General features: G+C 41.5%; 4 protein-coding genes across 4 annotated transcripts; all 4 read left to right on the top strand.

Moving 5' to 3' along the window:
* Nucleotides 1-141: 141 nt before the first annotated feature.
* LOC146646926 (uncharacterized) lies at nt 142-3,852 on the top strand. The gene is made up of 3 exons (XM_085390740.1): nt 142-1,292; nt 1,760-3,761; nt 3,829-3,852. Exons 2-3 carry the CDS (start codon nt 2,070-2,072, stop codon nt 3,850-3,852), a joined length of 1,716 nt encoding a protein of 571 aa, XP_085246866.1. The 5' UTR covers nt 142-1,292; nt 1,760-2,069.
* LOC146646925 (uncharacterized) lies at nt 3,779-10,672 on the top strand. The gene is made up of 2 exons (XM_085391066.1): nt 3,779-8,492; nt 8,960-10,672. The coding sequence occupies exon 1, from the start codon at nt 3,855-3,857 to the stop codon at nt 8,190-8,192; it is 4,338 nt and encodes a 1,445-aa protein (XP_085247192.1). The 5' UTR covers nt 3,779-3,854; the 3' UTR covers nt 8,193-8,492; nt 8,960-10,672.
* A 1,032-nt stretch (nt 10,673-11,704) lies between these two features.
* LOC146646924 (procathepsin L-like) lies at nt 11,705-15,748 on the top strand. Its single transcript, XM_085391302.1, has 9 exons — nt 11,705-13,204; nt 13,479-13,583; nt 13,822-13,964; nt 14,100-14,297; nt 14,388-14,579; nt 14,900-15,065; nt 15,176-15,281; nt 15,407-15,510; nt 15,685-15,748. The coding sequence occupies exons 2-8, from the start codon at nt 13,484-13,486 to the stop codon at nt 15,504-15,506; spliced, it is 1,005 nt and encodes a 334-aa protein (XP_085247428.1). The 5' UTR covers nt 11,705-13,204; nt 13,479-13,483; the 3' UTR covers nt 15,507-15,510; nt 15,685-15,748.
* Nucleotides 15,749-19,045: 3,297 nt separating this feature from the next.
* Nucleotides 19,046-21,643, top strand: LOC146646923 (procathepsin L-like). The gene is made up of 8 exons (XM_085392413.1): nt 19,046-19,251; nt 19,526-19,630; nt 19,869-20,011; nt 20,147-20,344; nt 20,435-20,626; nt 20,961-21,126; nt 21,237-21,342; nt 21,518-21,643. Exons 2-8 carry the CDS (start codon nt 19,531-19,533, stop codon nt 21,615-21,617), a joined length of 1,005 nt encoding a protein of 334 aa, XP_085248539.1. The 5' UTR covers nt 19,046-19,251; nt 19,526-19,530; the 3' UTR covers nt 21,618-21,643.
* The last annotated feature ends 2,157 nt before the right edge of the window (nt 21,644-23,800 follow it).

Below are 23,800 nucleotides of genomic sequence, written 5' to 3'. Positions count from 1 at the left end.
TATACAGCCTTGCTCCAGGTCGACATGTGTGCACCATGGAGATAAAGCAAAGCGAAAGAGGGAGCGAGAGAGGGAGAGTGTCCGAACTGTCTGTAATCTGTGCTGTTGCTCTCTTTTTCTCAGCTCTTTTGGTCTCCCTCTGCTGTCACTGCACAGACCTTGGCAAGGTGGGAGCCACAGTGACCTGTTTGGACTGAGAAAGACAGGATCACAACAGACTTCTTTTTTTTTTTTTTTGCAGAGGACAGAGAGATGGAAGGATGAATGGAGGGACAGAGGGATGAATAGCAGAGAGTAGGGATTTCCTCCAATGTCCCTGGTTATCTCTGTCTCATGCTCTGTGTTGGTACAGTGGTTTTCATTATCCACTTATCTGCATTTCACAAATGCAACATTCAGTGATAAACAAGAGCAGCAATTATGGCAGTTTAAGCTCTGTGACTGTTATCATGAGGCCTTTTGTGTTTGTTATTATATAATACTGCTCTCTGAAATAAAGTGTTTATATTTATTGGTGTTTATGTGCATTTCTAAAATATTAGGTTGGCCAGTGTTCTGAATTTTTTTGTGTCAAGCTGATTGTGCTTTATATATATATATATATACATATATTTTAAAAGCGGTGATAAAGCTGACCATACCAGATCTATCATCTATCTTATGTGGAGAATATCTCTCGCATCTACCACGATTTGTTTGCTCAGAACTATCAGGTAAAACTGAACTTTCAATTTGATGCTGTTCCATTTTAGTCCTTTTGTTCTCTGTCATTCGTGGAAATTTTGAATTTTGGCTTTCTTAATATTTGTGGGATTATTTTTTCGGTGTGCTCATTTTTTCGTGTCCAAGAATGTGATGTCAATAAATATTTTTATGGTTCATTGTCACATCTCATAAATGTTTACCTTGAACGATGTTAGCAACATGAATATAAGAGAGTAATATTTCTAGATAATAAATACTAATATTAGCCTGAAGAAATTTGGCTCCATGGGAAGACTCCAGGTGTCAGGTAACATATCTGTGATGAGGGCTTTTCGGTCTGTTTCTAATTGTCAAGTCAAACCGAGTAGGAGGTGGAGAGCCCTGAGGAAAAAAAGTAAACGTGACAGACTGGAGGGCGGAACTAATCTTGTGTCTGGGTTTCTGTCGGGAAGGAAAAAGAAGGCGAACTGGGGAGCAACAGGAAGTTGCCACTTTCGGGAAAAGCCCAGCATAATTCTTTCAATAAGTTGTTGCCAACATGAATATTGTGTGGAACTGAAGTATCTACAAAGCCAGGGAGGCAGCCGGTAAGGGAATGGTTGCTGACTATGGTAAAAGACTTTGAAGCGAGTTGCTAAAGAATCGCGGCTGCCGCTAGCTTACGTAGCATTAGCACTGTGCCGTGAGTTGGTCGCCTGTTTACGAGCGGCACCATTGTTTATTGTTGGTCTGCATATGGAAGACTGTTAATGCTTGCATATGGTTAAGAGAAGCTGGTTATAAATACTATTGTTATTGCTCAAGTTCTAATGCAGATTGATTATTTAATTTAGCACTTTAATAGAAAGCAGTATTTCTCAAGGTGTATGTACAATTGCTAGTGAATTACATAATTTGAGCATTTAAAAATACTCAAGTAAATATTGTACTACAAAGCTTGCGCACTGCATTGATGTGTTTAAAAAAGAAAATGTGTTTGGGATTGTTTACAATATTTGCAGATGTGTGATAACAAACATAATTTGTATTTTGGTTTTTTGGTTTGTATTTAAAGGTTTTTCACCTATGGCTGACTGTGGCCGAAAAGAAGATTAAAGAAAAGGAAAACAAAAGATCTGCCTGGTCATTGAGTGAAACCCAGTTAAACACCTGTGGTAGATGCATCAATCCCTTTCAAGCGGGGAAGCTGCACAAACTTAGAGAGCTTGACAGTGAAAAACCGGGAAATCAAATCTGGGAAAAATGACCTGGAGTCCTGGGATAAGGGAATAATTAGTGCAAAGAGGAAATTCGGAGAATCCCTCAAGTTGCATGTGCCATTCCCATTAGTAAATAAACCCCAGTTCAAGCCTGAGCACACAAAAATGGCAGACCAAGCTGCTGGAAAGTCAGTTGAACAACTCAAAGGAGTGAGGGCAACAGCCAAGAGATCATTCTCTCGTCTGGTTAATAGCATTACGAGGACGCATGAGGATATGACTGAAGAAGAACTCAAAGACAGTTTCAATAGACTGACGATGGAAGCAGAGAAAGTCATGGAGGCCAATGATGATCTAGAGGCCGGTTTCATTACAGAGCTAGAGGCAAAGCCTGACACAAGTGAAGCAGCTGTGCTGACAGAACAGCAGAGAGCCGACTTAGCAAAGACTGCAAGTGAATGTGAGTTAAAACTGAAGGAAATAAAAACCCTAGTCAGAGAGGCTCTCTGGGCCAACTTTGGAAGTGCAGAATTGTCCACAGCACTACAGGCAGCAGAGGCTGAGTGTGAACATGTTGCTGCCATTACGCCTGACGGTAATTATGAAGTGTATGATTTCGTTCTTGGCCACCTGAAAGAACTGGTGGGAGTGGCAAAGGAGAGGTATAGCAAGTGGAAGCATTGGATCCCATCAGGTATTCGGAGAGATCTTCAAAGCAATATACAGAAGCTGGAACTCTGCGTCCCCAGGCTGGTTTCCAGAAAAGCTGACTTTCTGGAGATGAGAATAAAGGAGGATGCTGATCACCTGTCATCATTGCCAGTTACCTCCAGCTGCCCCATGCCAATCATCAAGCTGAAACCAACAGCACTTCCTAAGTTTCTTGGAAATAAACGAGACTTCCACAGATGGAAGAAGGAATGGGAGGTTCTTCAGGGGCAGGCGGAGCCATCTGGTTCGAAAGAGATCAAAAAGTTTCAGCTACTTGATAGTGTGGATGAGAAAATAACGAGAGAACTTCGACTCACCACTTACAACACTGCAGACGACATCTTTCGTGTTTTGGAGAATCGGTTCGGCAATCAAACATCAATTGCTATTGAAATAGTGGAGGAGTTACAGAGAATGCCAGCTGTCAAGAGCCACCAGCCAAGAAAAATAGTGGAATTAATTCAAGCTGTGGAGAAGGCACTTCAAGACCTGGTTGACCTTGGTGACACGGGGGCCATAAAAAACCCACTGGTGACAAAGTCAATTGAAAGTAAACTTCCGGAAACACTCAAAAAGGAGTGGCTTATTTATGTTGCTGACAGTAGAAACACGGTCACCCCAGAAAAACGATTTGATAGTCTTCTGGAATTCCTCAAAGAGCAAGAAACCATATATGAACAGCTTGATCATCTGAGAGAGGAAGAGCCAAGTAAGCGAGAAAGAGTGGAGCTGAAACATTCCAGAACCAAATTCACCAAATCAGGTAGTGATGAAGGGTGTGTGGTCTGCGGTGATGGAAAGCATAAAAAGAAACTCTACTTCTGCAGGCAATTTAAGACATTAAAGCTTGCAGAAAAGAAGGCCGCAATTAAGAAACTAGGCGCATGCTGGAGTTGTCTCGACGTTCATGACAAAGGGTCATACTGCAAACCCACTTATCTGTGCAAAAACCCAGGCTGCAAAGAAGCACACGCTGCGGAGCACCATTACTACCTATGCCCTAATGCTGAGGTGAGGAAGGGAAGTGCAGCAGGGAAGCAAAATAGATCTGATCCAGAGGGAGGAAAGGTCAGCAGGAAATGTACAGAGGATCAGGAGGAGTTCCTCAGAAAACTGTCACCTGAACTGGCAAGAGAATGCAGGGATGTGTTTTCAAACACTGCATCTAGGACATGCAGCACCACCAAGGAGCAGCCAAGCCTCCTATTTGAAGGTGGGCTTCGAGAGCTGCCAGTAATCATGATGCTCCTTGAGGTCACAGCTAATGCTGGGCAAAAGATTGGGACATTAATTGACCTGGCTTCTGACACCAACTATATAACCCACAGGGCTGCAAGCAGTCTTAACCTAAGAAGTGAAGAAATCACTCTGGTTGTTCATGGAGTAGGGGCAATGAAAACGCACGTGAGAACAAGGCGGTATCTTTTAAAGATCCGAGTCAGAACGCCTAGAGGCACCCTTAGGTCACACCAACTGGTCTGCTATGGACTCGACAGCATAGCAGAAGTCCACAAACATGTCACACCGAGTCAGCTACAAAGGTTCTTTCCGGATATACCACTCAACGATCTTGTAAGACCGAAAGACATTCATCTGCTTATAAGTCATAAAGAAGGTCGGCTAGCGCCTCAGAGGAGCAGAGTCATCGGTGACCTTGTGTTATGGGATGGGCCACTTGGAAAGACAGTTGGGGGAACTCACCCTGAGCTCTTCGAGGAGCTTACTGTCTCTGCCCACATGTCCAAGACACACTTTGCCAGGTCAATGAGAGCAGCAGCTGTCAAGTATGAGGAGCTCATTGGCGAGGCCTCGGACCAGTCTTCAACAAGGAAGCATGTTCCTGCTAAGCTTCAGAGGTCAAGTACCTCAACCACCAGTCGAGGATTCTTAGAGTGGTGGAAGTGGGATAGTATTGGTGCTGCATGTGAGCCAAAGTGTGGGGGTTGTCGTTGCGGAAATTGCCAGCCAGGTGGGAAAGAAATGACACTGGCCGAGGAGAGAGAGCTTGAAATAATAAGAGAAGGACTCACCTATGTCACGGGTGATGGCCACAGCGACGAGCCACACTGGCATACCAGATACCCTTGGGCTGAAGATCCAGTATCCTTACCAGATAACAAAAAAGGAGTTGAGAGCACATTCCTCCGGACAGAGAAACAATTGGCCAAGGAGCCTGAATGGAAAGCTGCTTATGCCGCTCAGGTGCATGACATGGTGGAGCGTGGAGCCGCAGTCAAGTTGTCCAAGGACATGATCAGTAACTGGGATGGGCCAGTGTGGTACGTGAGCCACCTCATTGCTCCGAATCCCCACTCTGTTACAACTCCAGTGAGGCTTGTGTGGAATAGCAGCCAGAGGTTTAGAGGTGTGAGCTTGAACGACCTGCTAATAAAGGGTCCAGATGTCCTCAACCAGATTCGAGCAGTTCTCCTCAGATTCAGGGGCGGAGTGTACGGAGCCCTTGGTGACATAAAAAAGATGTACAATTCAGTTTGGTTAGAAGACAAAGAGATGCATCTGCATAGGTTCCTCTGGCGGGACTCTGAGGATGACGAGCTAGAGGAATATGCCATCACAAGGGTGAACATTGGAGATAAACCGGCAGGATGCATTGCACAGCTGGCAATGCGTGAAACTGCCAGCCTTTCTACCTTTTCCCACCTCAAGGAGGAACGTCGTGTACTCCAGCAAGACAGCTATGTCGACGACATCCTTACCTCTCACAATGACATGAACCAACTAAAAGTCATTACGGAGAACATTGAGCAGATCCTAAAGGCTGGAGGATTTGAGCTGAAACCTTGGGTCTTGTCTGGTCAAAGTGGGAGGAGGAAGCGCAATGACGAGGGTGAGAAAACAAGAATGAAAACCATTGTCCTACCAAACCAAATGCGTGACGAAGAAAGCAAAGCTCTTGGTCTGGGTTACATAGTGGAAGAAGACAAGCTTCATGTCATGGTAGCAATCAACTTCTCCAAGAGGAAGAAAAAGATGCGAGTTGGCCAAGACCTTGCCCAGGAGCAGATTAAGACCCACACGCCAAACCCACTGACGCGAAGAGAGCTTCTCAGCCAAGTGTCAGGGTTGTATGACCCAGTCGGTTTGGTCACTCCTGCAAAGCAAAAAGGAGCAATCTTAGTTCGCAGGGCATTCCAAGAGACAAAAGTAGAAAGCTGCTTGGTCAAGGACACTTGGGATATGGCGCTCTCAGATGCCCTGAGGGAGGACGCCATTAGGCTTTTTGAGGAGTATGCCCAGCTCAGCAAAGTCACATTTGCAAGGGCGCTAACTCCCCCGTGCTTCACCGAAGAACCCTGGGCAATTACTTTCTCCGATGGAAGTGAGCAAGCCTATGGGGCAGTGTTGTACTTAAGGTGGAATTCAGATCAGGGCCCAATCATCAGGTTGGTGGAGTCCAAAGCTAAGTTAACACCATTGGACCACAAAGGGGATGTTGTCAAAGCAGAGCTGTGTGGGGCAGTGTTTGGCTCACGCCTAAAGAAATACTTTGAGGCGCAAAGCCGGATTCAGGTTGAGAGGTGGTATCACTTTGTCGATAGCCAAACCGTCATTGGGGCAATACAGCGGGAGAGCTATGGGTACCAGACCTTTTTTGCAAATAGGATTGGAGAAATACAGAGCAGCACAAGGATTCAAGATTGGTGGTGGGTTCCTGGCCCTCAGAACATTGCGGATGTAGTCACAAGAGGAGCTAGTCCCAGGGATCTAGATGAAGACTCAGAATGGCAAAATGGTCCAAAGTTCTTGAGTTTGCCGGTGTGCGAGTGGCCAGTCAGGTCAGCTAAAGAGTTAGCCACCACTGCCAAAGAAAACGTCAATAAGCTGCAAAGAAAGGCGTTTGTCGCTGCCTTGACAAGGGCCGAGATAAAAGGGCAAGAAGAAAAGCGAAGTCGGGCTGCTGAGGCCCAGGGAGAGCAGCGAAGGCCACCTGCGGGGTCAGTCATCAAGAACCTTGTAGATGTCAAGCGGTTCAGTGACCTAACTCGATTAGTTAGATCAGTTGCTTGGACTTGGAGAGCAGCTAGAAAGTTTCTTGGGGGACATCCAGCTGCTAATGACCCAAAGTGGGAGGCAGTCCCGTTGGTAGGAGTAATTTCGGTGAAGGAAGGTGAAGATGCCCTAAGAGACATCTTCCTTGCAGCACAAGACAGCGCTGTCTTCCCAAGCACTACTACAGATAGACTGGTTGTATACAAAGACCCAAGCTCTGGGCTCTTTGTTTGTGGCGGCCGAGTGCAAGCTTTTAAGAAAGACCAGGTTAGTGTTCCCATCTTGGCTTATGATGCTTGGATCTCTACACTGTTGGCTCGGGAGGCCCACAATGAGAGTCATGAGGGAGTTGCTGGGACCCTGCTCAGAATGAGGAAGAAAGCGTGGGTCATAAGAGGGAGAAGGATTGCTCAAAAAGTTGTGGATGGTTGTGTGGTTTGCCGGAAAGCAAAAGCACAGAGTTGCCGGCAAATAATGGGCGACTTACCTCCGGAAAGAACTCAACCTGCTTTACCTTTTGAGTTCACAACAGTGGATCTCTTTGGACCCTACCAAGTGAAGGATGACATCAAGAAAAGAGTCATGATAAAGGTTTGGGGGGTTGTATTCTGTTGTATGGCCAGCAGAGCGATTCACACGGAGTTAGTAAATTCCTTGTCGACTGAAGGCTTCTTAATGGCTTACCAGAGATTTACAGCAATTAGAGGACATCCAAGAAAGATCTGGTCAGACCCAGGTACTAATTTCGTAGGAGCAAAGTCTGTCTTGAAGGAACTTTACGGATTCTTGGAAAGTCAGAATAAGTTTGTCTTGGAGGAGACTGCAGCAAAGAATGGAACAGAGTGGATGTGGAAAGTAAATCCGGCTGATTCCCCACATAGAAATGGAGCTGCTGAGGCTGCTGTGCGCATTGTGAAGAGAGCACTCCAGAGTCTTGGAAGGGAGTCTGGGCTAAGTTACAGTGAGTTCCAGACAGCTCTTCATGTGGCAGCTAACCTTGCAAATGAGCGCCCGATTGATGCCAGAGTACAGAGTCGGGAAGGTTGCATTCATTACGTCACACCCAACAGTCTTTTGCTTGGTCGAGCATCTCAAAGTGGGGACTTCAAGATGTTTGACTTTTCCGTTTACCCCTATAAGAGACTTCAAGCAATCCAGGCAGAAGTGAGCAAGTTTTGGAGGTCCTGGAGCCAACTTGCTGGCCCTAATTTGTTTGTAAGGAGCAAGTGGCACACTGCACACAGAAATGTCACTGTTGGAGATGTCGTCTGGTTAAGTGATCAGAATGCGCTGAGAGGGCACTTCAAAATGGGCATAGTTGTCAGCACTAATCCAGACAAAAAGGGTATTGTGAGGGACGTCAATGTCCGGGTATGCCCAAGTTACAGTGGTTCTGTGGCTAAGTCCTTGAGGGCGGAGGACTTAAGCTCTAGTTCAAGAGGAGCGACTCCAGTGGCTCAAGCTACCATCCTTCATAGAGACGTCAGACGTCTAGTTGTTCTGTTACCTGTGGAGGAGCAAAATGGGACCAAGTCGTCAGTGTCATGCTTAAATGGGATGAGTTAAACTGCGGTTTGCTTGTGAACTTGGCGATCTCCTGTGTTCCAAGGGAAGATCGAGTGGGAGGTGTCAAGTCAAACCGAGTAGGAGGTGGAGAGCCCTGAGGAAAAAAAGTAAACGTGACAGACTGGAGGGCGGAACTAATCTTGTGTCTGGGTTTCTGTCGGGAAGGAAAAAGAAGGCGAACTGGGGAGCAACAGGAAGTTGCCACTTTCGGGAAAAGCCCAGCATAATTCTTTCAATAAGTTGTTGCCAACATGAATATTGTGTGGAACTGAAGTATCTACAAAGCCAGGGAGGCAGCCGGTAAGGGAATGGTTGCTGACTATGGTAAAAGACTTTGAAGCGAGTTGCTAAAGAATCGCGGCTGCCGCTAGCTTACGTAGCATTAGCACTGTGCCGTGAGTTGGTCGCCTGTTTACGAGCGGCACCATTGTTTATTGTTGGTCTGCATATGGAAGACTGTTAATGCTTGCATATGGTTAAGAGAAGCTGGTTATAAATACTATTGTTATTGCTCAAGTTCTAATGCAGATTGATTATTTAATTTAGCACTTTAATAGAAAGCAGTATTTCTCAAGGTGTATGTACAATTGCTAGTGAATTACATAATTTGAGCATTTAAAAATACTCAAGTAAATATTGTACTACAAAGCTTGCGCACTGCATTGATGTGTTTAAAAAAGAAAATGTGTTTGGGATTGTTTACAATATTTGCAGATGTGTGATAACAAACATAATTTGTATTTTGGTTTTTTGGTTTGTATTTAAAGGTTTTTCACCTATGGCTGACTGTGGCCGAAAAGAAGATTAAAGAAAAGGAAAACAAAAGATCTGCCTGGTCATTGAGTGAAACCCAGTTAAACACCTGTGGTAGATGCATCAATCCCTTTCAAGCGGGGAAGCTGCACAAACTTAGAGAGCTTGACACTAATTTTCCACACTTGTTGGGTGCCCTGACATTTTCATAGCTGTCTGATTCCCAGATACAGTAGCAGAGCCAGATGTGATCAAGGTTACGCTGTGCACCTCGTCTTATTTAAAAGGCCTTCCATTTGAATTCCTGCTTGCATTCACACTTTGTCACCTATAAAGTGGGAATGAGTGGCAAATGCCAGCCACGTGTAACCAGAGAAGAAGCAAGCCATCCCAGCTATGCACCAAATGTTGCTGTGTTATTGATCTGATAATCAGATTATGCCCTAAGGTATGCCAGTCTTGGCCACCGTCACAATTTAGTGGCTGTTATGTGTGACCCCTCGCCCCCTTAAGAGAGCAGCCAACTATGTGATTGGCTTTAATCTGAGGAAACATGTAGAGTAATAAAATTAAAAGAGTTTACCAGGGATAGCTTTCCTGTCAGCTTCCCATTCCAACCACCTTACAGCCTTTTCATGCTAGTATTGTTGCTGGCACTAGCCTCTTTTTTTTTTACCCTCCAGGATCTAATCCATAGTAAGTGTGCAGCCACAGATATTGTCACATTACAGTACATGGCTGTCAATAAATCCCACATAATGTGAAGCAGCACATTCAAGTGTAGTTTGTATGAGGAAGGCATAAATTGACTCACTATGGATAACACCAAGATTAGGTTAAATCAATTTTAATTTTAAAGTTGTAGCTTAATTTGATTAATTACTGATTCGTTAGTTTTATTACTAACAGAAAGTGGATTTGGTTTGGTGGTTTCCATGTTTGTTAGTAAACTGAAATATTCCAAATGAAATAGTGACATCTCCTGGTGTGTTTATAGCACTGCAAAGCCAACAACAAATAAAGGTTTTACGGGGCACACTTACAACAGGTTGAGCTGCTGTAATGCAGCCAAGACACAGTTTATGGCGCTTTTACAGCAACACTAACTAAAACTAGCTATGAAAACACAAAATTAAGAATTAAAAAATAGCATGAGCTTCTTCTTTGAGCGAATAAATTGCTTTGCATATTTATCCGTGACTACTGGAGAGCACCTGTCAGATCAACTGTCAAAACCAAGAACTACTTTAGCTCATTTTTTATAACTATTTGACCAGTATTATCTCTTAGTACAGAGGTCACTGTTGATTACTTGGTTGATTATATATAGCTTTATCAATAGCTACTAACGAGCCCAATGCAAAAAAAACCCCCTTGCATTTGCTCCAGCTATATAATCATTACACTGAAAAGACATTTTCATAAATGTGCACAGACTGTCTGTTAATAAAAAATAATACATAATCATGTGTAAAAAACATGGCACAGAAATTTGAGAACAACATGTTCAGGACAACATCTCAACATATGGGAGCAAAGGTTAGTGGCCAACATTACTGAGCACTTTCTGAGAACCACTGATTGCCTCACTTGCACTATGCATTGGTTTCAGTAAGAGTTTATAATAAGACAAACCCTATGCTGACCCAGATTCAAAACAATAGTCATATGATGGCTCATTGGTGGTAGTCACATGATACAGGTTCTAGAGTCAAATGGCACATTATATACAAATACAGATTTACTACATGTTTGTGATCCAAATCTTCAACTTTTATTTTAATAATCATATGATTCACTCAGTGATCAACTGTCATCCTCCCTGCTTTAAATAAACTGGAATCTTATAACCTGATTACTGAGTGTAAAACACAGTAAACTTGAGTTTTGTGCTTTACTCATCTGAATTTCTTAAACATGTGACTTTCCTGCTGTTTTAACTTTTAATATCTAACTGATACAATCATCATGTGCAAGCTAAAGGAGACAAATAAAAATGAAGCAAGAAACACATGTGATGTAGTATAAACAAGTGGTAGCAGAAATCACAAAACACACACAAAACTTTTTTTCTTCACTTTTAATTTTTCCAGATAAGTCCCTAGACCCATTTACCATAACATGTTCACATGCTTTACTTCCACATTTTTCCCGAAACAAGCAGACAAAAATGTGCAAACTTTGATTTGTGAACTTCCACCCTCGTAATTGCTGTTGTGCTGACTCACGGTGAACCTGTTACTTGTTATGCATCCACGCTATGCTGCACCTGACCACTTCTGCTGGACTTCACAATAAAAACAAATCATTTTAATACTATGTGAGATTAATTTATCTAGCTGGGAGACATGCCACCCCCCAGGAAAAAAAATAATGACATTTATTTATTATAATAAAATAATTAAACACATAAAATCAATAAAATCAACCTTCCTAATAATAAAAAATAATAATAAAAAGATAACTTTATTATCTATTACAATCTTCATGTTTGTCTACGATCGTCTATTGTGAATAGTTTTCATGACTCTACACATTTGTCTGGTTCCCATACTAACAGCTGTAGTTGTTTTTTTTCACACATTATAGGTTTTTTCACTTTAGAGGATTTTGACTTTCAGGCTTTAATTTTAAATATATTTTACAGAGTAGTATTACTTTCACTTAAGTGAAAAAACAAACAAAAACGAAACAAAAACTGTGTTCTTCTACCACTAATGAACTGTCCTCTCATGCCTTACATTAGCCACTGCTGAAAATATATAAAGCATTATAATACTACTGCAAAGCTACACTGTAGCAATAGTTATGCATTTCTATCATAGAAAGAAAACAGCATATTGTTTTTTTTTTATTGATCCAGAGGTATTAGAATTCAAACTATTTGCACTTTTCTGACAGAAATAACCCCAATCTTGTGTACAAAATACTGATATCTGTGCTTTCAGTTGGGATGTCAGATGCATGACATAAACTAAAATAAGAGTTCCTTGAAATCTGTAAACCTTTTGCTTAGTTCTTAGTTTCCCACCCACTCCACATCTTCTTTATGGCTATCGTAACACTGAAAGCCTTGTGACCACTAGTCAGCCAGACAGACAGACGTCAGTTACAGAAGATAAATTGCCAGTAAAAAAAAAGGCTGATATCTTACTTACAGGGAAGAATTTAAAGACAAAATGCACATTTTTGTATTTGCACTGATAAAGATGGGTGGGATTTGCCCAGAAAATCAGGCCTTACAGTCAAGCTTAAAAACAGGATGTGTTTGTGGAAACAGAAAGGAAGTGTTGAATAACTGTCAGTGGAAACCCGCATGAATCATAAATCAAACAATATCAAACTCAGAATAGAGTTTATCGGAAGTTGTGTGTGGCTGTGTGCTTGTTTGCACCGTAGCTCAAAACCTTAAGAAAACTTTCAGACAAAAGGGGACAAAAATTCCATATTTGTGGGAAAATTTAGAGACTTTAATCAGTCTACGAGAGGTTATATGCGTACATATGAAGACAATACATCATTTCAGTTTCTTAAAGAAGAAAAAAGATGGGGTAACACTTCAAATACATCCTGATCATTCATGTAACTCATTAAACAACATTCACTGAGTGGGTGTTAGCTGAGGTGCCACCTACAATTTCAAGAAATAAAAGCACCTCTATGAGGATTTTGCATATTTTCCAGAATGATGTAATCTGTTTCTTCTTAAGGTTTCAGCTCGCAGGTGGATGACACATTAGCACACACGCTGTGTTGTTTCTGTATGTCTGCTTTGTTTTTGTTTGTTTGTTTTTTCTGCTGTTGTTCGTTTTGGAGACTTCCCATCTCTTTGTGGTGGGAAACAGATTACAGGGGAAAACACATAACAATAACACATACAGACATATGGTGTTTGTTGAACGTGAATCCATATGACTAAACCAAAACTGATCATGCCCTCAAAAAAACCTAAAAACCAAAGAAAAAAGCAGTAAACAGGATTCATGACAGTAATGTTCAGTGTTTTTGCTGAGGTTGACTAAAATATTTCCTCAAAACAGTGTCATCGTGCGATCCTCCTCTTAATGTATAACTCCACCTTTGTCTGTTTCAATGATTGACTTTCATGTGCCATATTTTTTGTGACCTGCTGACAGCCACCTGACTGGAATACTGTAGTCATAACTGTAGCTGGCTATATAAGAACTCCTCAGACAGCTCTACAACACCCACAGGTGCTTCTACCTCAGTCTTCAGCACATACACTGACATCGAGCCAGGTGAGTAGCTACAGCACAGACAACTGCACACACAGACTACACTTTTTAGTGACAGAATGATGAAAGAGTCATTCATTTGAGAAAGAATAGAAAGGAGAGATGAAACAGAAAGTTAAAGAAACCAGGACGTAGAGCGGATACTGTGGTAGTGTGGAAGTTACATCCAACATCACGATAGAGAGTATTTTAAAGCTGATGTGACAGGCATCAGAAACAATCTGTCTGGTTTTCTGCACACCACACAGGATCTGTGTCTTTTTCTGCTTGTGTCCAGTCAAGATGAAGTTGCTGCTTGTTGTTGCTGCTGTTCTGGCTGTGGCCAGCTGTGCCAGCATCTCTCTGGAAGATCTGGAGTTTCATGCCTGGAAACTCAAGTTTGGTGAGACAGCAGACTCTTCCTCTCCTATTTGTTTGAGCTTTTTGTCAAATGATATTCATCATGTTTCGTGGTCTTAAAGGAACCCTTAAATTTGGCCTTGCTCACGCTCACATGCTTGTAAAACATTATAAGACTAGAATAAAGGAAAATCTCTTACTGGAAATTAGATTGTTAATATTTAAGGATTCATCCTGGTTCCTTCATTCTCTTTCTGACAATTGTTTTTTCAAAATGGCAGAAAGATCCTACCACTCTCCATCAGAGGAGGCTCACCGGAGGCAGATCTGGCTCAACAACCGCAAATTTGTGCTTGTACACAACATCTTGGCAGACCAGGGTTTGAAGTCCTACCGCCTCGGCATGACCTACTTTGCTGACATGGTATGTTTGTATGTCTGTTTAAGTTTTTATGTGTAGGTCATCAGCATTTTTCACTGCAATTAGCAGAGAATGACACAGAGAATAGCATTTTGGATAACAACCCAATAAGCCCAGAATTATGTTCTTCTTCATCAGGAAAATGAAGAGTACAAGCGAGTGATTTCCCAGGGCTGCCTTCACTCCTTCAATGCTTCTCTGCCTCGCCGTGGCTCTACCTTCTTCACACTACCTGAAGGTACTGATCTGCCCGACACTGTTGACTGGAGGGATAAGGGATATGTCACTGATGTCAAGGATCAGAAGCAGTGTGGCTCCTGCTGGGCCTTCAGTGCAGTGAGTACATATAACGTAGTCTTCTCTATTATTGTAAAGCAGGAAACTTTGCTCGACTGTTGGCTTCAAACTGACTGACGCTTGTTGCAGACTGGCTCACTGGAGGGTCAGCACTTCAGGAAGACAGGAAAGCTGGTGTCTCTGAGCGAGCAGCAGCTGGTCGACTGCTCGGGAGACTATGGCAATGAGGGCTGCGGTGGAGGCTGGATGGACTCCGCCTTCCAGTACATCCAAGCAAATGGAGGGATTGACACTGAGGAGTCCTACCCTTATGAGGCCGAGGTAATAAAAGAGTGGAGAATAATGTGCTTATTATAATGTTATAATGTTATTGTTCATCACTTGACTGTCATTATCTTGACAAATGACAGAGTTGGAGATGAAAAGACAATTATTCATGATAGACTTGCAAACAACTGGTGTACTTTACTGCCACCTTGTGGAAAAAATATATCTAGTGACGCAAATCTGATCAAGGTCAATTTATTGACTACTTTTATATTTATCTTTAAAATTATAGCGCTTGGTAAATGCTCTCATCTCTTATATTTTTACAATAGCGACTTGCAAAATGTGTCAGTAGATAATTTTCTCTCGACTAGGATGGAAAATGCCGTTATAATCCTGATAATATTGGAGCCACATCCACCGGCTATACTGATGTGACTAAAGGCGATGAAGACGCCCTGAAAGAGGCTGTGGCCACCATCGGACCCGTTTCTGTAGCCATTGATGCTTCTCAGATGTCATTCCAATTCTACGAATCAGGTAAAACACTGTGTTGAAAGAGCCAAATAAAAATCTTATATAGAGAAAGAAATGTGAAGATTTATTTATTTATTTTTAAACCTCTCAGTCTAAATGATATGTATTTCTAGGAGTGTACAATGAGCCCCAGTGCAGCAGCTTACAGTTGGACCATGGTGTGCTGGCTGTGGGTTATGGTACTGAGGACGGAAATGACTACTGGCTGGTCAAGAACAGGTAAATAACTTGATTGATGCTCGTTCTAATAGTTACTGAGAGGTAATACATGTAGATTATTACGTCGCTACATTCGGTTACATATTATATCTGCTAAATGTTTATTAATTTGTTTCTTTCTGCAGCTGGGGTCTTGAATGGGGAGACAAGGGATACATTAAGATGAGCAGGAACAAATCCAACCAGTGTGGGATTGCTACTGCAGCAAGCTACCCTCTGGTCTGAAGAGGTCAGAAGAAACTTAAACTACTTTTTCTTTCTAGCTCTACTAAGATTTTTTTTTTTTTTAACAATTTCATTAACAATTCCTTTTAAACATATCAAACCTATGATCATGTGCACAGATTAATATAAAAATATTTGTGCATCCCACAGTTTATTGACTGATTGATTACATTTGCAGGTTTCCTCAGTGAGGCGGAGATCAGTGGCATGTAATCAACATTAATTTTATTTTTATTATTTCATTTTTTTTTTCAGGGTAAAGAGTCACCCTTTGCCCTGGTTTATGTTTAATAGAAACTTATATAAAAATTGTAAATAAATATAAATAAATAAAATATTTCACAGTGATTTAAACATTTGTTTGTGCGTTTCTCTTTGTTGGGGGTGTTTGGCTTTGTAACCATTCAGTGGTTTATCCAGACAGAGATATTCAACCTCAGTGGGATTTTTTGTCCCGCCACACAATTTTAAATCATACAGTTCAGATGCGACTGAAGTGCAGACCTTCAACTTTAGTTCAGTGTCACGGTCTGCAGAGGCAGGTCGTGCGGTGGTGTGTGTAATGGACCCAGGAGCGTACACAAGTGAGTAGACGGGAGTGAGTTTAACAGAAAGCGAGCCTTTAATATGACTGAAGACCAGGAATACAAACACAGCAGGGATAGCGTGGCTAAACTATAACTAAACTGGGAAAACTAATACTGTGACAAACTAAGAGAACTCTGAGACGAAGATGATCACAAAAGACTGATCGTGAAAACATGGGGGTGAGAACACAGACGACGCGACACAGACTGTACGAAACACAGAGACTAAATACACATGAGGGAAGATCAGGGGAAGTGGATGCACACGGGGAACACAGGTGACACTGATAATCATAACAAGACACGGCAGGAGTGAACGTAACACTGATGGGAGATGGGCAAAGTAAAGCAGGAAGTACACAGAGGTTCAAACAGGAGGAGAGAGAGCACGGGGAGAACGCAGACATAACGGGCTGGGGAAAACATAGAATAAAGCACAAAGAGAGACGAGGGCTCATAAATACACAGAGGGGCACACAGGGGGTAAGAGTCACGAAGGGAAAACACATAAGGAACAACGTAACAGATCAACCCAGGAAGCATGGCCTAAATAAAGAACAAAATACAAAAATACATGAAAACTAAGAATACTGGGGCCACATGGCCCAGGACCATGACATTCGGCAGGTTTAACAAACATTTTACTTTATTATAGTCATTTTTATAGTTCTTCATTAGAGCCTCAAATGTAATTAGAGAAGTCAGTGACAAACAGTTTTGTTTTGTGGCAAGTGCGGCCTTGTTTTTTTTAAACCTTTCATTGTAATTTCAAGATAGGACCTAAAGAGATGTTGGTGCAAATGATGGAACAAACAAAGTCAGACAGATCGTCTGATCTTTAGGCTGCATTTATGACTTAGTTTATTCCTAAACAGAATGAATGTTTGTAAATAAGGTCTATGTATAAATATAGCTAATACTTTCAGCCAGTTTGATGCAGCTAATTCATAAACACGTAATTAAAATTTAATTAACAGGTGCTTACGTTAATTAAAATCTTTGCCAAACCACCGAATTAAAGCTGAAATATGGCTGATTTAAAAGTTATTGCGGTGATGTGCAGCAGCAAATCTATAGAAATTGTGTCTTTGTCCAACAGTTTATAGACAGAAGTTTAGTTTGGTAGACTTTATGAATTTCTATAAAAAACAAACAAATAAGCATGTAGTATACCAGTTAAAAAACAAACAAACAAGCAAACAACAACTTATCTGGATGAAGTTATGTACCTGACAGAAAGAATACTTGATCATTATCTCAAATTATGTATTTGTATTTTTTCTAAAGATTACAGAAAAGTAGCGTCTGTTTGCTTCACCTCACTCAGAACTTATGTGTTTTACAATCAATTATGATTTTCTCAAAATATGTGAAAGGGGCGTTTAATGTTATACTGATTCTTGCTTAATTTTATTCATGGTTCTTTGGCCACATTAGCTGAGCTTCAGCTGACATAAATTACTTTAAGCTGGGCTAATTAATTCAAAACGAACTAGAAAAGTCTGAAATGTGGAATGAGATGCACCCTCACATACTGGCTGCTTCTTTGACATTTGGCTCGCAAACCTAAGGTGAAAAATAACAGCTGTGGGCAAGAAGTTTCAGAAGTGGGAACTTCATTTTGTAGAGAAATGTCTCCGTTGTGGTTTCCTCTGTGTTTGAACTTATTTTTTTAAAGTAACATTTCTTGCTTAATGTTTCCATTTACAGTTTTACTGTTTTTATTTTTAGTATTTTGTGCCTTTTGAAAGGTTGTGAGTCTGAATCATTCATCAAAAGCACTAAAAAATAAAGATGCAAAAGTGAAAGATGATTTGACTGGCAAATGTAAACGTATAGGAACTCAGTAATGAAGTGTAAGCAAGCAAGGAAGAATTTTTAGGTAGTGTGTGAAGTCTGGTAGCCTTAATCTAGCAAACAGCTCAGCTAACCAACTGATCACATGCCATCCAACATCAGCTCATGGACACCACAGCACCAGCTCCTCCTCAGAAACAGTGTGGCTCCTGGTGGGCCTTCAGTGCACTCACACTGTTCTGTAACATACTGTTCAAGTTAATTCAGATATATTTATGTACTTCCAAATAACCAAAAAAGTTTATCTCATCCATCCATCCATAGAGAAAAATCCCCAATCACAATCTTTGACTTTACAGGTCTTTGTAACAACTGACTATTGTTATTTCCCTAAATAGCAAAGTTGGAAATGCAAATAAACTCTTTCAGCTGTGTGCCAGCAGTTGCCTGGATGCCTACCTGTTATCAGGAAGAAATCTTCAACAGAACTACACTCAGTCAGTGATGTCAGACTGCCTCTACTGGTATGGGGTGATGAGGAAAAAATCATGAGTTAAAAAGGGGACAGAAAATCCATATTTGTGGGAAAATTTAGAGACTTTAATCAGTCTGAGAGAGGTTATATGCGTACATATGAAGACAATACATCATTTCAGTTTCTTAAAGAAGAAAAAAGATGGGGTAACACTTCAAATAAATCCTGATCATTCATGTAACTCATTAAACAACATTCACTGAGTGGGTGTTAGCTGAGGTGCCACCTACAATTTCAAGAAATAAAAGCACCTCTATGAGGACTTTGCATATTTTCCAGAATGATGTAATCTGTTTCTTCTTAAGGTTTCAGCTCGCAGGTGGATGACACATTAGCACACACGCTGTGTTGTTTCTGTACGTCTGCTTTGTTTTTGTTCTGCTGTTGTTCGTTTTGGAGACTTCCCATCTCTTTGTGGTGGGAAACAGATTACAATAACACATACAGACATATGGTGTTTGTTGAACGTGAATCCATATGACTAAACCAAAACTGATCATGCCCTCAAAAACACCCATAAAACCAAAGAAAAAAGCAGTAAACAGGATTCATGACAGTAACATTCGGTGTTTTTGCTGAGGTTGACTAAAATATTTCCTCAAAACAGTGTCATCGTGCGATCCTCCTCTTAATGTATAACTCCACCTTTGTCTGTTTCAATGATTGACTTTCATGTGCCATATTTTTTGTGACCTGCTGACAGCCACCTGACTGGAATACTGTAGTCATAACTGTAGCTGGCTATATAAGAACTCCTCAGACAGCTCTACAACACCCACAGGTGCTTCTACCTCAGTCTTCAGCACGTACACTGACATCGAGCCAGGTGAGTAGCTACAGCACAGACTACTGCACACACAGACTACACTTTTTAGTGACAGAATGATGAAAGAGTCATTCATTTGAGAAAGAATAGAAAGGAGAGATGAAACAGAAAGTTAAAGAAACCAGGACGTAGAGCGGATACTGTGGTAGTGTGGAAGTGACATCCAACATCACGATAGAGAGTATTTTAAAGCTGATGTGACAGGCATCAGAAACAATCTGTCTGGTTTTCTGCACACCACACAGGATCTGTGTCTTTTTCTGCTTGTGTCCAGTCAAGATGAAGTTGCTGCTTGTTGTTGCTGCTGTTCTGGCTGTGGCCAGCTGTGCCAGCATCTCTCTGGAAGATCTGGAGTTTCATGCCTGGAAACTCAAGTTTGGTGAGACAGCAGACTCTTCCTCTCCTATTTGTTTGAGCTTTTTGTCAAATGATATTCATCATGTTTCGTGGTCTTAAAGGAACCCTTAAATTTGGCCTTGCTCACGCTCACATGCTTGTAAAACATTATAAGACTAGAATAAAGGAAAATCTCTTACTGGAAATTAGATTGTTAATATTTAAGGATTCATCCTGGTTCCTTCATTCTCTTTCTGACAATTGTTTTTTCAAAATGGCAGAAAGATCCTACCACTCTCCATCAGAGGAGGCTCACCGGAGGCAGATCTGGCTCAACAACCGCAAATTTGTGCTTGTACACAACATCTTGGCAGACCAGGGTTTGAAGTCCTACCGCCTCGGCATGACCTACTTTGCTGACATGGTATGTTTGTATGTCTGTTTAGGTTTTTATGTGTAGGTCATCAGCATTTTTCACTGCAATTAGCAGAGAACGACACAGAGAATAGCATTTTGGATAACAACCCAATAAGCCCAGAATTATGTTCTTCTTCATCAGGAAAATGAAGAGTACAAGCGAGTGATTTCCCAGGGCTGCCTTCACTCCTTCAATGCTTCTCTGCCTCGCCGTGGCTCTACCTTCTTCACACTACCTGAAGGTACTGATCTGCCCGACACTGTTGACTGGAGAGATAAGGGATATGTCACTGATGTCAAGGATCAGAAGCAGTGTGGCTCCTGCTGGGCCTTCAGTGCAGTGAGTACATATAACGTAGTCTTCTCTATTATTGTAAAGCAGGAAACTTTGCTCGACTGTTGGCTTCAAACTGACTGACGCTTGTTGCAGACTGGCTCACTGGAGGGTCAGCACTTCAGGAAGACAGGAAAGCTGGTGTCTCTGAGCGAGCAGCAGCTGGTCGACTGCTCGGGAGACTATGGCAACATGGGCTGCATGGGAGGGCTGATGGACTACGCCTTCCAGTACATCCAAGCAAATGGAGGGATTGACACTGAGGAGTCCTACCCTTATGAGGCCGAGGTAATAAAAGAGTGGAGAATAATGTGCTTATTATAATGTTATAATGTTATTGTTCATCACTTGACTGTCATTATCTTGACAAATGACAGAGTTGGAGATGAAAAGACAATTATTCATGATAGACTTGCAAACAACTGGTGTACTTTACTGCCACCTTGTGGAAAAACACTATCTATCTAGTGGCTCAGCAAATCTGTTCAAGTCCAGTTTATTGACTAGTTTTAAATCTATATTTAAAACTATAGTACTTGGTAAATGCTCTGATCTCTTATATCTTTGCAATATACTTGGAAAATGTGTGAGTGAATAATTTGCATATTTTTTTCTCGACTAGAATGGAAAATGCCGTTATAATCCTGATAATATTGGAGCCACATCCACCGGCTATACTGATGTGAGTCAAGGCGATGAAGACGCCCTGAAGGAAGCTGTGGCCACCATCGGACCCGTTTCTGTGGGCATTGATGCTTCTCAGATGTCATTTCAGCTCTACGAATCAGGTAAAACACTGTTTTGAAAGAGCCAAATAAAAATGTTATATAGAGAAAGAAATGTGAAGATTTGCTTATTGATTTTTAAACCTCTCAGTCTAAATTATATGTATTTCTAGGAGTGTACAATGAGCCCCAGTGCAGCAGCTCAGAGTTGGACCATGGTGTGCTGGCTGTGGGTTATGGTACTGAGGACGGAAATGACTACTGGCTGGTCAAGAACAGGTAAATGATTTCATGTGATGCTCATATTTTAATTCATGTTCTTGACTTCTTCTAATAGTTACTGAGGGCTGATACACAACTGAATAAAGGCATCTTATACATGTAGATTAATATGTCTCTTCATTCAGTTACATATTAATCTGCTAAATGTTTATTAATTTGTTTCTTTCTGCAGCTGGGGTCTTGAATGGGGAGACAAGGGATACATTAAGATGAGCAGGAACAAATCCAACCAGTGTGGGATTGCTACTGCAGCAAGCTACCCTCTGGTCTGAAGAGGTCAGAAGAAACTTAAACTACTTTTTCTTTCTAGCTCTACTAAGATTTTTTTTTTTAACAATTTCATTAACAATTCCTTTTAAACATATCAAACCTATGATCATGTGCACAGATTAATATAAAAATATTTGTGCATCCCACAGTTTATTGACTGATTGATTACATTTGCAGGTTTCCTCAGTGAGGCGGAGATCAGTGGCATGTAATCAACATTAATTTTATTTTTATTATTTCTTTTTTTTTTTCAGGGTAAAGAGTCACCCTTTGCCCTGGTTTATGTTTAATAGAAAGGTATATAAAATTGTAAATAAATATAAATAACTAAAATATTTCACAGTGATTTAAACATTTGTTTGTGCGTTTCTCTTTGTTGGGGGTGTTTGGCTTTGTAACCATTCAGTGGTTTATCCAGACAGAGATATTCAACCTCAGTGGGATTTTTTTTTTGTCCCGCCACACAATTTTAAATCATACAGAAAGTGTGTGAAGTCTGGTAGCCTTAATCTAGCATACAGCTCAGCTAACCAACTGATCACATGCCATCCAGCATCAGCTCATGGACACCACAGCACCAGCTCCTCCTCAGAAACAGTGTGGCTCCTGGTGGGCCTTCATTGCACTCACACTGTTCTGTAACATACTGTTCAAGTTAATTCAGATATATTTATATACTTCCAAATAGCCAAATCAGTAAACATCCCGTGGACTTAGAGAGAAAACCATAACAATCAGATCATCCCCTTTATACAGGCTGCATCCATAGTGTTTAGAAGCAAAAAATTACATTCTCCTCTCTGGTTTCTCCTGTCTTTGGTCTTGTTTTGATCTTTTTTTATTTTAAATAACATTTCTTGCTTTATCTTTTCAGAAACAGCTTTACTTTCTTGGGCATTCTGTAGTTGGTGAAAATGTATCTCCATCCATCCAGCCGTCTTCTTCCGCTTATCCGGGGCCGGGTCGCAGGGGCAGCAGGGGAAAGGGAGCCCAGACCTCCCTTTCCCCTTCCACCTCCTCCAGCTTGTCTGGGTGCTTTTAAATAAAATGTATTCTTCTTCTTCTTCTTCTTCTTATTATTATTATTATTATCATCATCATCATCATCATCATGTGTATGTGTAAGCATGCTGCAAAAAAAACCCCTCTGCACTCTACGTCATCCGGCAATATATCAATCCAGACAGTAACGCTTGAACGAAGCTCTTTACCCTCAAAATACGGAGCGCCAACTCGATTATGAACACATTTTCACTGTGTGTGTAAAAAAAAACTTCTGCAGACTCTAAGCTACTTGGCTGACCACAAGTGGTGCTCTCACTCCTTTATGCATTCCAAGGAAGAGGGAGGAAGTTACAAACCGATCATACCACACACATCACGAGCCTCGCTATGAAACCTAATGGAACAATAGGTATGCTGTTTTGTACCCTTGGCATTATTAGTGCCTGTAAAGGGAGTTGTCTTCTCCAGCTGCTGTGGCTGAAATAAGTTCATTTAGTTTTAGAAACTTTCACTGAACAGTCAGCTACAATGTCACAACTAAGCATATGCATAAGCACTTTAATACTTTAAATGTAAATAATAAAATTTTCTATTACACTCCCTTTTCCCGTCACTCGTGAACAAGACCCCAATATACTTAAACTCCTCCACTTGGAGCAGGAACTCGTCCCTGACCCAGAGTGGGCACTCCACCCTTTTCTGGCTGAGGACCATGGCCTCAGACATGGAGGTGCTGATTCTCATTCCCACCTCTTCACACTCTGTGAACTGTCCCAGTGCGAGCTGGAGGCCATCGCCTGTTGAAGCCAACAGATCCACATCATCTGCAAAAAGCAGAGATGAGATTCTGAGACCACCCAAGTGAAAGCCTTCCGCCACTTGGCTAGGCCTAGAAAGTCCATAAAAATTACAAACAGGATCGGTGACAAAGGGAAGCCCTGGCAGACTCCCTCACCCACCGGAAACGAGTCTGACTTATTGTCAGCTATGTGGACCAAGCTCCTGCAATGGTTGTACAAGAATCGAATGGCCCGTAGCAATGGGCAAGACACCCCATACTCCTGAAGCACCTCCCACAGGACACTCCGAGGGACATGGTCGAATGCCTTCGAGTCCAAAAAGCACATGTAGACTTGGTTGGGCAAACTCCCATGCACCTGCAAGTATCCTTAAGAGGATA

This window comes from Rhamphochromis longiceps, linkage group LG19 (genome assembly GCF_057381845.1).
Source record: "Rhamphochromis longiceps isolate RC_006_pf linkage group LG19, R_longiceps_female_GT1.1, whole genome shotgun sequence".
Taxonomy (NCBI): Eukaryota; Metazoa; Chordata; class Actinopteri; order Cichliformes; family Cichlidae; genus Rhamphochromis; species Rhamphochromis longiceps.
Note: the sequence above shows the minus strand (reverse complement) of the source record. Positions and strands in the feature narration are given on the sequence as shown.